The sequence below is a fragment of the Oratosquilla oratoria genome, chromosome 3 (genome assembly GCF_046742065.1).
Source record: "Oratosquilla oratoria isolate Oo_2021 chromosome 3, ASM4674206v1, whole genome shotgun sequence".
Classification (NCBI taxonomy): domain Eukaryota; kingdom Metazoa; phylum Arthropoda; class Malacostraca; order Stomatopoda; family Squillidae; genus Oratosquilla; species Oratosquilla oratoria.
Window position 1 is genome coordinate 19759857 of NC_134779.1, and position 13833 is coordinate 19773689.

General features: G+C 39.0%; 1 protein-coding gene across 2 annotated transcripts in view; it reads right to left on the bottom strand.

Moving 5' to 3' along the window:
* The window catches only part of LOC143019537 (carbonic anhydrase-related protein 10-like), a 946303-nt gene that overhangs the window by 204787 nt on the left and 727683 nt on the right, over positions 1-13833 (bottom strand). For both annotated transcript variants that reach the window (XM_076175256.1, XM_076175265.1), the window contains one exon: positions 11644-11710. In XM_076175256.1, coding sequence (XP_076031371.1) covers positions 11644-11710 — 67 coding nt within the window. The remainder of the gene's footprint in view (positions 1-11643; positions 11711-13833) is intronic.

Consider the following 13833-nt stretch of genomic DNA (forward strand, 5'->3'; position numbering starts at 1 on the left):
TCCTCAACAGACATTCCCCTCTTCCCCAAAGCCCCCTTCACTCCATCCATCCACCTCATCCTAGGACGTCCCCTCATCTTCACTCCCTCCACATCTGCCTTCCATACCTCTTTTACTAGTCTTTCTTCACTCATTCTTTCCATGTGTCCAAACCATCCTAATATTCTTTCATCAACCCTATCTCTCAGCTCTTTTTTCACCCCTGTTCTCCTCCTCACCTCCTCATTTCTCACTCTATCCAGCCTAGTAACCCCCACCATACTTCTCAGACACCTCATCTCAAACACATTCAAACTCCTTCTCTCTTCTTCTCTTATGTTCCACGTTTCTGCCCCATACAGTGCTGTTGGCACAATCACTCCTTCATACAGTCTCCTCTTCGCATCCATTCCTAAATGTCTATTCCTCATTACACTCTTTAATCCACCAAGGCATTTACTCGCTTCTCTCAATCTACATTCTACCTCCACCTTCACTCCACCTTTTCCTGCTACACTTGCACCCAAGTATCTAAAACTATCCACTTCCTCCAGTCGCTCTCCCTTAATGTTCACTTCCAGTCTACTGCCACTTTCACCCCTTGTACATCTCATCACCTTACTTTTACCCACATTTATCTTTAGCTTTCTTCTATCACATACTCTCCCAAACTCTGCCACCAGCTTCCTCAATCCCTTCTCCGACCCTGCCACAAGCGCAGTGTCGTCCGCAAACAACAGCTGGCTCACCTCCCACTTTTCTCCATTTTCTTTAACCATATCCAATCCCTGACCCACTACCCTAGCATTCACCTCTCGCACCACCCCATCCATGTATAAGTTGAACAGCCAGGGGGACATAACGCATCCTTGACGAACTCCCACCTTTACTTCAAACCACTCTCTCTCTCCATTTCTAATCCTGACACAAGCTCTACTACTCTCATATATATATATATATATATATATATATATATATATATATATATATATATATCAAGTGAGTATAGGAGACTAATCGACAGAAAATAAAATAAAAAGTAGGGTTCCTGAAATATTCATAGTAGCTGTCAAAAAAATAAAATAAATTAAAATAAAAGAGGGAGAAAATGTACATGTGAAAATATCTAGAAAAAAAAAAGAAAATCGTACGGTAATTTCGAAAAGGACGGGATCTGTCTAAAGCAGTCATTCTCAACGGGGGCGATTTTAGAGCTCGGGGGGCGAAAAATGTCACAGGTATTGCTTCTAACTGACAAATTTTAAGCCTAATATAAAAGATCTAGCAGCGAAGCACCAGGCCCAAGGATCTCATTAAAACATAACGTGAGTAAAACATTTTAAATTAGTTGTTTATCATTGTTGCAATAATTCTTATTATTATTTTCCAATTAAGGGGGGCGATCCTTTTTTTCAATTGAAAAAGGGGGCGATATGGCTAAAAAGGTTGAGAAACCCTGGTCTAAAGCCGTGTCCAGATGATCGGGAGTATTCGTCGGGCAGCGCGGTTGGCGGGCAAATTTTACCGGGCCTCAGTGTTGCCGTTTGTCCGTAGCTCCAATTTCCGTCGTTTTCTCATCATTTAGTTAAAGAAAACGTACTAGAGTCTAATTACAGGGGCGACTGCTGTATCTGAGAAAGCTGTCGATTTGCCCAGTGATATGACTGCAATGTAACGATGCGACATACGGACTTGTATCTGGCCAACCTAGGTTATATTACACTCTGGATAAGTGTAGGTGAGGGAGGATGGTAGTTTTGTGATATGTCACAGAGGTAAATGCAACAAGGAAGTCTAGCAATAAATACTGAGCTGGCCATTTCCGTAGTCCAGTGCAGGTAATCACCTCGTACCACAATTCATAGTAATATTCGTACATGATTAAACCTACTTTGATTTAGGGAATACAATAACTAGAGATATCGAATTGTAATGTTATTTTTTCTACCATACACTTCTGAATTTAAGAAGAAAAGGGACATTACGGACATAATTCCGCTGATGACGCCATGTCCGCTGGATGACGTATCTATCCGTTTCGATGACGTGTTTCCGCAGAACGGCAACACTGCCAGGCCTGACCGTCAATGTTGTCCACACGAGTGCAGAGCTCGGTACGACAAGCATGGCGCCTACCATTGTCAAGAAGATATTGTACAGCATGATAATTGACATAGTAAAATGTGAACTGTGGTACAATGACGTGGGATGAGGGAGGGAAGACTGCAATTGTGGGTTCATGATATCAACTTGCGTCTGGCAAGGTCGAAGCTCCAGTTACCGGGCACCGCCTTAGTGATTTCGCTCGACGAGCACTCGGGCAATTTGACCGTTTACCCGTCAAATGTGCCCGTTGACGGGCATGCCCGCCGATCAGGCCCGCTCGTCTGGAGAGGCCTAGTAATGATGAAAGAATCTAGATAAAAAAATAATCGTGCGATAATGTTGAAAATTATAGGATCTGTCTTACATTCCGAGGCAAGACCATGGCAGAATCCAGCACGATGCAGATATTAGCCGAGAACACTTTCCTTAAAGTCTGGCTGGCTCACAGGTAAAAGAGACTAAACAGAATAAATTAAACAGAATAACAGAATCAATTAAATCTGAGGGGCAAGACGATTCGACTATTTGCATCAATAAAAATTCTTAGATTTTAAGAAAATATATATAAGACAAATGTTGTTGCCTCTCCTGGCATATGATATGTGAAAAGGAAGAAAAAATAAATATTTTTGGATTGAACAAATAGAAAGGATAAAGTGAAAAGAGGCCACGCAATATAAAGAAATGATCATTGGATTGAACAAATAGAAAGGATAAAGTGAAAAGAGGCCACGCAATATAAAGAAAAGAAAAGATCAATGTCAAATAAGTTGAACTCCCCATAAAAGATGGAGCCAAAGAAAAGACTGGAAATCATCTCGCCAAACTACTTTTTGCAAAACAGAAAGATAATAAGTTATTTCATTTTTTTCTACGAAAAGGGAGAGAGAGAGAGAGAGAGGGAGGAGAGAGAAGAGAAGAGAAGAGAGGGAGGGAGAGAGAAGAGAAAGAAGAGAGAGAGAGAGAGGTCATCATTCATCGCTCATGATTCGACTCTATTACACGGAAATAATGAGTTGAGTTGAGAGAGCGTTCACGGCGAGTTCAGCTCCAGGTTCTAGTACATGTAAATGTCCTCGCTGTCAATTTTTCTCTCCAAAATAAAAATATTTCCTGTTCCAGATATCAGTGGACAGGCAACAAGAGACAGTGTTTCATGACAAGAAAAGATCATTATAATTAACGAAGTGAGGGAGAAAAAAACAATGATGTGTTGGGGGAGGGAGTTATGAAGAAAACCGATATACGTATTGAATAAGGAATAAGGAAGTGAAGGAGACAAATAGGAAGAGAACGTAATAAAAATAGTCCCGAAATCCATGACAACTAACCCACTACAAGATCATTTTTAATACTTTGATGACGGAGATTTTCCAAAGTTGATTGAAACTGACTGACGGCAGCCTGAACAGGGTTTATTAGTCGCCTTCGGTAGTGAAGAGGTTCAGATCCTCTTACCCACTATCCGATGCTGCCTGTGATGTGGGAAAATGCAATGCCGTCTGGGATTAGCCTCTAAATATATTGTCTTTCAATATTGGTTTCGCTTCATTCCGACTGAAGATGAATGGCTTCTTTTAAAACAGATTTTGTGCCAAATAACTCCAAAGGGGATTTCGTTCCACGCCTCTTACCAAGTACCATCCTCATCCATAAAGTGATTTAACCATCTCTAAAAACAACCAATAGTTTCAGCACTCACCACATGATTAAACTCTCCCGTGAAAGTCTGCAGTTGTTGGTTATGAGTTGGGAATAAACAAACCAGAAAGGTTGATATGAACGGACGAGTTCCGGAAGGCTTTCGTGAGTACGAATAAGCTGCGGTTTTGCTGATTGTATACTCACTTGTATGCCTCTGTGCACCTCGCCTGAAACATCACAGTCTAAACCAGTGGTCGGCAACCCGCGGCTCTAGAGCCACATGCGGCTCTTTAGCGCTGCCCTAGTGGCTCCCTGGAGCTTTTTCAAAAATGTTTGAAAATGGAAAAAGATGGGGGAGGGAAATATATTTTTTGTTTTAATATGGTTTCTGTAGGAGGACAAACATGACACAAACATTCTTAACGTAGCTGTTTTTATAAAGTGATTTCTGATTTTCGTCAGTATATATTTGGAATGACACTTAGGGATATTATTGTGTTTTGTTGCTCAGGTCCGAGGATAGCTGCGTTGGTTGCGTGTCAAAAGAGAAGAGGATGCCGCTGCGTTTTACCCTTGCACTGACTTGCTTGGCATTTGCACAGAAATCAAACTTAAACTGTATTAATTTGATTTTATATACTTTACCTTTTCAAAAGGCTGCTGTTTTATTTTTATAAATGCAGGCTGCGTTTTATTGCACTCTTTGTTGCCCAGATAAGGGGCACGTTATGCACATTCCATTTTGTTGTTTTTTTTAATCCTCATAATAAAAATGACATAAAAAATCGGATTTCTTTATTGTATTTCTTTAATTTCATCAAAGCAATGAAACATTATTCATTAATATTGTAATGAAGTTAAACTTGAGGCGGCATCGTACAACAGAGTAGTCATGTACTGCGTCATTCCCTACAGGATGCGCTGCAGGGAAAATAAATATTTAATCATGAAGGCTCATTATGTATTTGTAGCCAACTTAGTCATTTTGATAGTAGGCTAATATAGATACATACAGCATGTGTTGCCTTCATTATAAGGCTTATATAAGGCTTTTAATTTTTGCGGCTCCACTATTTTTTTTTTTTTTTTTTCCCAATATGGCTCTTTCAACATTTTGGGTTGCCGATCCCTGGCCTAAACGAACACATATAACTCTACCAGACACCTACAGTCATTGTCTTTTCTTTGGCCTCCCGAACACAAGTTCCTATGGTTCATGATACACCCTCCATCCACCTGTTTTGCTTCCCTACCTGTATTACGTGTTCACTTACAATCTTGCTGTCAACCTTTACTCTTACCCGATTGCTTACGCGCCTTATTATCTACATACCGTCACTCTGATCATCGTTAATTTGTTTTAAAACTTTCTGATATATATATATATATATATATATATATATATATATATATATATATATATATATATATATATAAAGACTTACTCAAGAGGAAAACAGCAGATATATCTCCGGTGAAGACTAAAATATTTCTGGATTTGCCTCAAAATGTCAATGCCGACTCAGTTTAAGAATTAAATTCCTTAGCATAAATCTTCCTGTCCCTCACATTCGGCATCTAACCCTGACATATGAAATGTCAAAATGTAGCAACTAAAGTGTGGAGACTACAATAGGGATGGTAGGTTGTGATCTTTGACTTGCTCGATCCATCTCAAAAGTGGTTAGGATTCCTCAACAAGCTAATCATTACTATCCTCAAATATGACTAAAATAGAGGTCCATTTAGTGACATCGTCTTGAAGGCCATCCCAGATATTACAGGATGATTTTGTTTCATAAACTTTACAAAAGTAAAAACAAGGATGAAAATTTATAAGGCTGCATAACCTCATACATCTCAGTTCAATGGCTTTACAAAGAATGCGTGTGCGTGTGTGTGTGTGTGTATGTTTGTGCGTGTGTATGTTTGTGTGTGTGCGTGTGTGTGTTCGTGTGATTCACCATGGTCTCGGATCACGTGTTGGACTCGTGATCGACAGTTATTAACCTCTCGGATGAGAGCTCAGAGGTCGTATGACCGATCAAAGGGTAATACTGTGACCTTACACGCACACACCCAACTCCCCGCCCATGAGAGTGGGAGTAACACCCCGCAGCGAAGCGACACTGAAATTATTTCAGCCCTGGGCGGGATTCGAACACGGACCGCCGTAGTGGCAGGCGAGAACTCTAACCACAGCGCCACGAGGTGTGTGTGTGTGTATTAGACCCATCCTTGACTATGCGGTACATTTTTGGTCACCGTATTATAGAATGGAATACAGAGGAGAATGACCAAAATGATACATGGGCTCAGAAATTTACCTTACGAAGAGAGGCTTAGGCACCTTAACTTACACTCTCTGGAAAGACGCAGAGTGCGGGGTGATCTAACAGAGGTGTTTAAGTGGATCAAAGGATTTAACAAAGGTGACGCAGTCATCATATTAAGACAACAGGGCAGGATTCGCAGTAATGGATTTAAACTGGACAAATTTAGATTTAAGAAGGAAATAGGCAAGAGTTGGTTTACTAATACAGTGGTCAACGAACGGAACAGGCTTAGTAATGGTGTAGTAAGCGCTGAAACTATCAGTTGTTTTAAGAAACGGTTAGACAACTTTATGGATGGGGATGACAGGTGGTCATGGACATGGAACTGCCTAGTGTAGGCCTTATGGTCTCTTGCAGTCTCCTTCATTCTTATGTTCTTATATGTGCGTGCGTGCGTGTGTGTGTGTATGTATGTGTGTGCGTGTGTGTGTATGTGCGCGCGCTCGTATTCGAGAATATATAATCAATGAGGTAGGGGTAGAAGGAATCAGTAAATCATTTTTCGAGGCAGATTTCACGTACATAATACATTTAGAAAACTGTGGTACCCTGATAGTCTACTATTACTCGTGAAAGGCCTAATATCTAACTATTCTCAGCCCCAAAGTGATATTTATGTTTTAAGACATTTTTCTGAATCAAATCTCCAAATCGCTATGACTTAAGAGAGATAAGAAATATAATAAGAGGAAAACAAAAAGAGATAAACAAAAATAGGACAACATTGTACAATACAAAGCGGAACCCAAACACCACCGTTTATGTAACGCTGTTGTACACGTGGGTAAATATCTACACTTGCTCAAGTGGGAGGATACAACAGTGATGTATATAAGGGATTTGGCATAAAGATGAGAAAAAGCACGGAAGCAGCACAAGTATGTATAAATAATGCGGCATATAATAGAAAAGATTTTCTCTGTTGGGCGACCCCAACGGCGGAAATAGTGAGAATGGGGGGAGGTTATGGAGGGGATGTCCTGGCGGGTGACGGCCCCGAAAACCTGGGGCTAAAAGAAAAGAGAGAGAGGAAAAAAAGAAGAAAAAAAGAAAAGAAAAGAAAAGAAAATAATAATAATAATAATAAAATAAATATGTATACATATATATATTCATATATATAATATATATACATATACATATATATATATAAAAGATAAATAAAAAAGGAGTGGGTGAACCATCAGCACTACATCAGCGACGGTAAGTTACTTGTATTTTGGCACATGTTTGTTCATTTTTCTCTAAGTCTCTGAAGAAAGGTGTGCATACTCGAAACTACATATAAAACTCAACAAGATATATTTCGTATTCCTCGTACCCCAACATATTGTGTGTGTGTGTGTGTGCGTGTGTTTGTGTGCGTGTGTGTGTACATCCCTCGCTTGTGGTTCGAAACAAAACAAACACTACTCAGACTGACAAATCTGACTACACAACACACGTGTCCGCATGCGTGACTGTAATCGAGATTTCCTAAAGTGCTCTTTGGCGACTGAAATTTATCATCATCATCATTATTATTGGGACTGAAAAGGAACCTAAAAATGACCACAATACAATATTTACATGATAAATATGTGGATGTGGTTATAGAATGGCAACTAACAATTCACATGTGCTGCCTGCCCCGCCTACACTAGTGTTAAGGGACGATTTGTCATCTATTGTAGGTATGCAGGACGCTCCACAGTCTACAGCACTGTATTAATGGCTTAGAAATACTATGTTACAGCATATACACGCATTAGACCCAGAATATATTGACACACTGTATATGCCGTACATTAATAAATGTCTAATATATTTCTATATAAATCAGGTCCCTTATAACAGTATATGGACGATACCCCCCTGGATATAACATCTTATAGTCTATTTGTGTAGTTTTGATTTATCATGGGCTACTTTTGCCATTACTTATTCGTTTCTGGTAATGGAAGAGTCACATTAGTCTTGGCTTCGCTCAATACATTTTGGTCGAAATGCTGCACAAGCGCTCTTTAGAGTATAAAAAACAGTTTAAATTTGACAATACCCCATTTGGTTGGTATGCGTGAGTTAAACCGTTTAATTGATTGTGATATTGTAATTTGTTCAATCTGATCTCGTTATCATGTCATAGCTAAACGGTGGCTAAAGGTGGACAATTTGTTGTTTGTTCTTGTGTAAGGATGCATTAGGATGTGTTAGGTTTGGTCAGGTTAGGTCAAGTTAGGTTGCATTGGGTTAATTCGGGATGAGCTGGGTTTGTATGGGATAGGTTGAGTTAGTTTGGGATGGTTTTGGTTTGGTTGGGGTAGACTGGGATGGATTGTGTTGGGTTGGGTTACGATGAGTTGAGTAAGGTTAGGTTAGATTGAATTAGGTTAGGCTAGGTACCGTTGAGTTGCGTGGGTTAGGTCAGGCTGGGTTAGGTTAGGTGTTACGTAGGGCTAGGTTAGATTAGGTTAGGCTAGGATGCATAGGCTTAGGTTGAATTAGGTTAGTGTTGGGTTGGGTTGGCTTAGGTAAAGTTAGCTTCAATTAGGTTGGGTTGGATTGGGTTAGGTCAGGTCACATTAGATTAGGCTACCCGGCAGAATACTTGAGAGATTGACGTAGACCCAACCTTTATTTTTACTATCAAGTATCAAATTATTAAATATTCAGATAAGCGGTTATGCTCTTTGCATATCATTAATAGACTATGACTCATAATATATAATTTGTCTACCTATTCATAATTCCCTGAGCAAGATGGAGGGAACAGCATAATTACTAGAACATTAATGAATGTAAACACGCTTTGAGCGCTGCTTCCTCTGCAGAAACACGTTTCATTTAGACGGTAATTCCCGGTTGCTCTCTTATCAACTGAAAGCACATCAACAACATAACTCGCCGTATCTACAGCCTCGTTGACAGGGGCCAGTTTAGTAGCCGCTAGTGCAAGCGACTTGTAAACTAGCCTACCACTCTACGTGCCCAATGTCAACTTGCCTCAAAACTATCCTAGTGCCAACACATACTTGCCGGGTAAGTTAACTTACAGCTATTACTTGCGGCTACTAAACTAGCCCCTGTCAATGTGGTTTAAGCCCTGGACGAAGACGATGAATACAGATTTCTTTCTTAGGAGGTGAACATGTATTTTTCAAGTTTTTATTGGTCCAGTGACGTCACAGATATGAAGTCACAGGCAAAGGAAAAAATTGGAAAAATTTATCTACATTTTATTTTTTTCTGACTATTACCTTTATGTACGTTAGGGCGTCGTTACTTGCGGCGAAGGTCGAGGTGAGGGCGGTTCGAATCCTGCCACCGGCGAAGTTGAACCAAGGGCATGGTTCATTAAATTCCACGCTACAAAGCCCTTTGTGAGGGGCACCGTCCTAGCCTCCCGATAGGGGGGGGGGGAGTGTGTGACGTTAAACCATATCATCATCACCTTAATGTGAAATCCATTCTCGAATGGAGGAACCAGGCGATTTTATTCAATACAATCTTGTTCGACGTCTACTTTCATCAATTCCATCTGATTCGAGAACAATCCAAGTATATTCTATTTTGGCTCCCCCCCGCCCCAAGACAAGGTAAAGCAAGGTTTGGTTAGTTAGTAATTATAGTATGTATTTACTATATACATGTGTCACTAACTAAAGAAAATCGACCTAGTCACATAATAGGTATGAGGAGAGAGAAAGAACCCTTCACATCATGGACCACCAAACTACGGCCCGCGGGCCGAATCCGGCCCGCGGGGTCATTGTATCTGACCGCCCACCGCAATGTACGTGTCTTTTTTAGATACATTTTTTCTAAACCATTTTGGTAAATAAATATGTTTGCTGTCTCTATTTTTCTGTGTACTGGTAAATTAATATTGTTTGTGTATTCACTGTATTATGCTGAGCAAAATGGTTATGAGGCCGGCGCTCGTTATTCAGTGATCTGGCCCGCTGTGGAAAAAGTTTGGCGACACCTGCTTTAAACGATTCCTCCCCCTACACGAGGGAGGGAGTGGGGAAAACTACTATGAGGTTAACTAGGTAAATATAAATTATTTGTTTCCCTCATGGGCCTTGCAAAATAAACAAGGTTCATATGAGATTCGACAGATCAAATTTAAAATCCTTCTTAGGGATTGCACGATCCGTACTATCTTAAAGTATTGCAGAATATAGTAAGAGTATACGTTGCATATCTACATTTGGTTTGCTTAAAACAGGACGAATTATTCTAGGAAACAAGGACAAAAAATTAGTTGTTTTTAGAAAAGACTAAATCGTGAAGCCATTTCTTACGAATGTTATACAGAACGTTGTGCTCAGCTTCGGAATGTTAATCTTGGTAGAATTCCTTTGTATCAAAGTTCAATGCAAACATGTCTGCAGGCAACGTGACAGAAGTGAAACAATCAAGATCTCATCAGCACGGCCAGGTCTGCTGTCGTCAAGGACATTTCAGTCAGTTGAAAAAGGTTAGTTCAAACAAAAAAATAAAATGCATCGAGGCATGGTATACAGAGGTGTGATGTGAAAGGTGACTGTTAGAGCCGGTTAGGTTGGTTTAAGTTAGGTTAGGTGAGGTTAGGTTAGGTTAACTTAGATTAGCTAAGGTTAGGTTAGATTAGGTCACAAATGCTGGTATAACAATGAAAATAATTTACATGAAAACACTATATACGTTCTCGTCCCTTGATATTTCTAAAAGAAAACGCACGAGGAAATGAGAGAGAGAGAGAGAGAGAGAGAGAGAGAGAGAGAGAGAGAGAGAGAGAGAGAGAGAGAGAGAGAGAGAGAGAGAGAGAGATTTGCTAAGTGATCGCAATTATCCCATATTAACGATTTTCCGGGCGAACTAGTTCTACGTCCACCGGACATACTCCGATGAAAGCCACCAACCATCATCACCAACAAGACCCAAGGAACAAATAAGATCGTTATCCTCCCCCTTCTTTGCTAAGTATCGACCTCTGATACAAGACCTGTTCTAGACATCTCGCTGGATCTCAAGAAACAACACAGAATGTGTCCCTCTTCTTCTTTAGAGTTTATCCTCAGATTATTGGTCCTATACGTGGGTAAGTTTGGATTGTTAGTAACAAAAATGAAATTCCCCCTTGTCTGAATACATCCCTTGTGTTAGTTTCCAGCCGGTGCTATGACGTCACAAGAACAAAGTTATTATTCCTTATGATCTGACCGGCTCGATACCAGTGAGTGATGATACCGGAGTTATAGGGGGATACCAAAGGTCCTCCAACCCACATATGTTTTGTTTGTATCTGTGCACTGCCAAGAAATCCACTATATACGAAAGGGATACGTACCTTTAAACACTTTCGTATATCGACCATTCCTATAGTGAAGCAAGGTTGGCGCTGCAATCGCTCATACGATGAACTTGGTTCTGTTAAATATTTTCATAATATTTCATACTTTTTTTTTGTATCATCGAGGCATCTCCCTTTCGTATAGAATTTTTTTTTCCTCGGTATTTACTTTTCGTACCTTCTAGTCTTCGCATACCAAGGATTGCCGTATTATAAAGTTAAAAGGTTCGAGTCTCTACGAAAAGAACAAAAGCGTCTTACCTTTGAATGGAATAAGGTGGATGTGATCTGTCCACTGCTGAAGAACAGCGTCGGACTGCCAGCCGACCTGCAAAGCATAACATAATCTTACCGAAAAAGATTTCTATAATTACGACAGAAGTATATAATGAATACATATTGCCTTCGTTATGCTACCTGGTTTGTTTCATACACATAAAATTATTCAGTTTTCGACGATTACCTAACAAAATTATCATGGATAACAATTAGTCCTGTATCCAACAAGAAGAGTAATTGTTGTATAGATGAATAAAGAACTAGAGAAAATGTAGGTGGTATCAATGATGAACACTTCCCCACGCACATGTAGGTACACGCACACTATACTTACGTCATATATACTGTATATATATATATATAAGAAGGAGAATGACTTGCATCAACTTTGTGGGTATATGAAAACCTCTAAAGAATCTTCATCGCAGTGGATGTTATACATTTCACAATGGCTGTCGCAAGATTGCTTTATTAAACTATAAGACAAACTCCGGATTGAATAGGGTTCTATATGCTTAAACGAGACTGCGTTACACAAGACAACACACACGGCGTCAGCTATTATGGACCGTGTGCTTAGACTAAGTACGGTCGATATTTACAATGATACTTTTGTTTTGCATCTCCCATTATCGTCTAATCATACAACAACCAGCAGTGACGAAAATAGGCCGAGTCTTTCACGCTTATTATGTATCTGGGTAAATTTGTTTTAGTCACATAAACGAGTTTACAAAGCTTTAGCCTCCTTAACAACGATCAAAAATAAAATTAACTGGTTCAGGATGATTGGTTGAGTGGTTTGTGTAATGATTCTGTGTTGGCCAAAGCCAGGCAATCTTTCAGCTTCAAAGACGTCGCTTCTAATCTAAAGTTTATGTATATTATCTGATAGGTTTACGATCAATAAGGAATCCTTGGTCTGCTCAACTGAATCAAATCAACAATGTCTATATACCCGATGAACCATTGTAAAATTTCTTCATCTCTTTGGCTATTTTATATATTTAGCAATTTTTCAGTGTTTACTTATTTTCTATCTCGATGACTTTGCTATTTATTGATTTATTTTTATCTATATATATCTTGAGCTACTTTTCTGTATCTTTAGTTACTTTCTACCTCATTTACTTAGCTCTTTATTCTTTTCTATTTATCTGACCATGCATTTATTTGTTTATCTAATTTTACTCGGCCTCTTTATGGATCAAAAGGTCACTTGGAAGAAATCAACCTGATACATACTTGATACTCAAGCTCCCCACTCCTCACTTCCAAAACAAATACTATTTTCCCTTCCGCATTTACTGCCGGCAAGTCATTCTCTTCATTTATACGCGAGATCTTCGGTAGCCGGTGTAAAATGGATTGGGACCCCCTGAAATTAGACCCAGGGTCCATTTTCTATGGCGGAAAATGGACCCCGGGGTTCATTTTACAGTTCGAAAAAATGGACCCCCTTACAGAAAATGGGCTCCCCACTTGAATATGCAATTCGGTTGGTTGGTTGGTGTGTTATCTATTTACACATACACACACACACACACACACACATATATATATAGCATGAGAAATCACATAAACTCGTGATTCTAAATATGCGGAAAAACCACCAAGGAAAAAGATAAACTGATGACCAAACGCTTTCGTCTATTCAAACATCCTGAGAATGTCTGAATAGACGAAAGCGCTTGGTCATCAATTTATCTTTTTCCTTGGTGGTTTTTCCGCATATATATATAATATATATATATATATATATATATATATATATATATGTATATATATATTATATACATATATATATAAATATATACATATATATATATATATTATATATATATATATACATATAATATATATATATATATATATATATATATATTTATACATCGGGACAAATTATATTATGGGAAAGGTGGAGGGGGAAACACGGATCTTTATCTAAATATCGAGTTTATTCCTGACCGGTTTCGCTTACAATAGCAAAACCGATCAGTAATAAACTCCATATTTAGATAAAGACCCGTGTTTCCCCCTCCACCTTTCCCATAATATATATATATATATATATATATATATATATATATATATATATATATATATATAATATATATATATATTGTACTTTGAGTGGGGCGTCCACTTTCTAAGAGGGTCATTTTCTGTCTC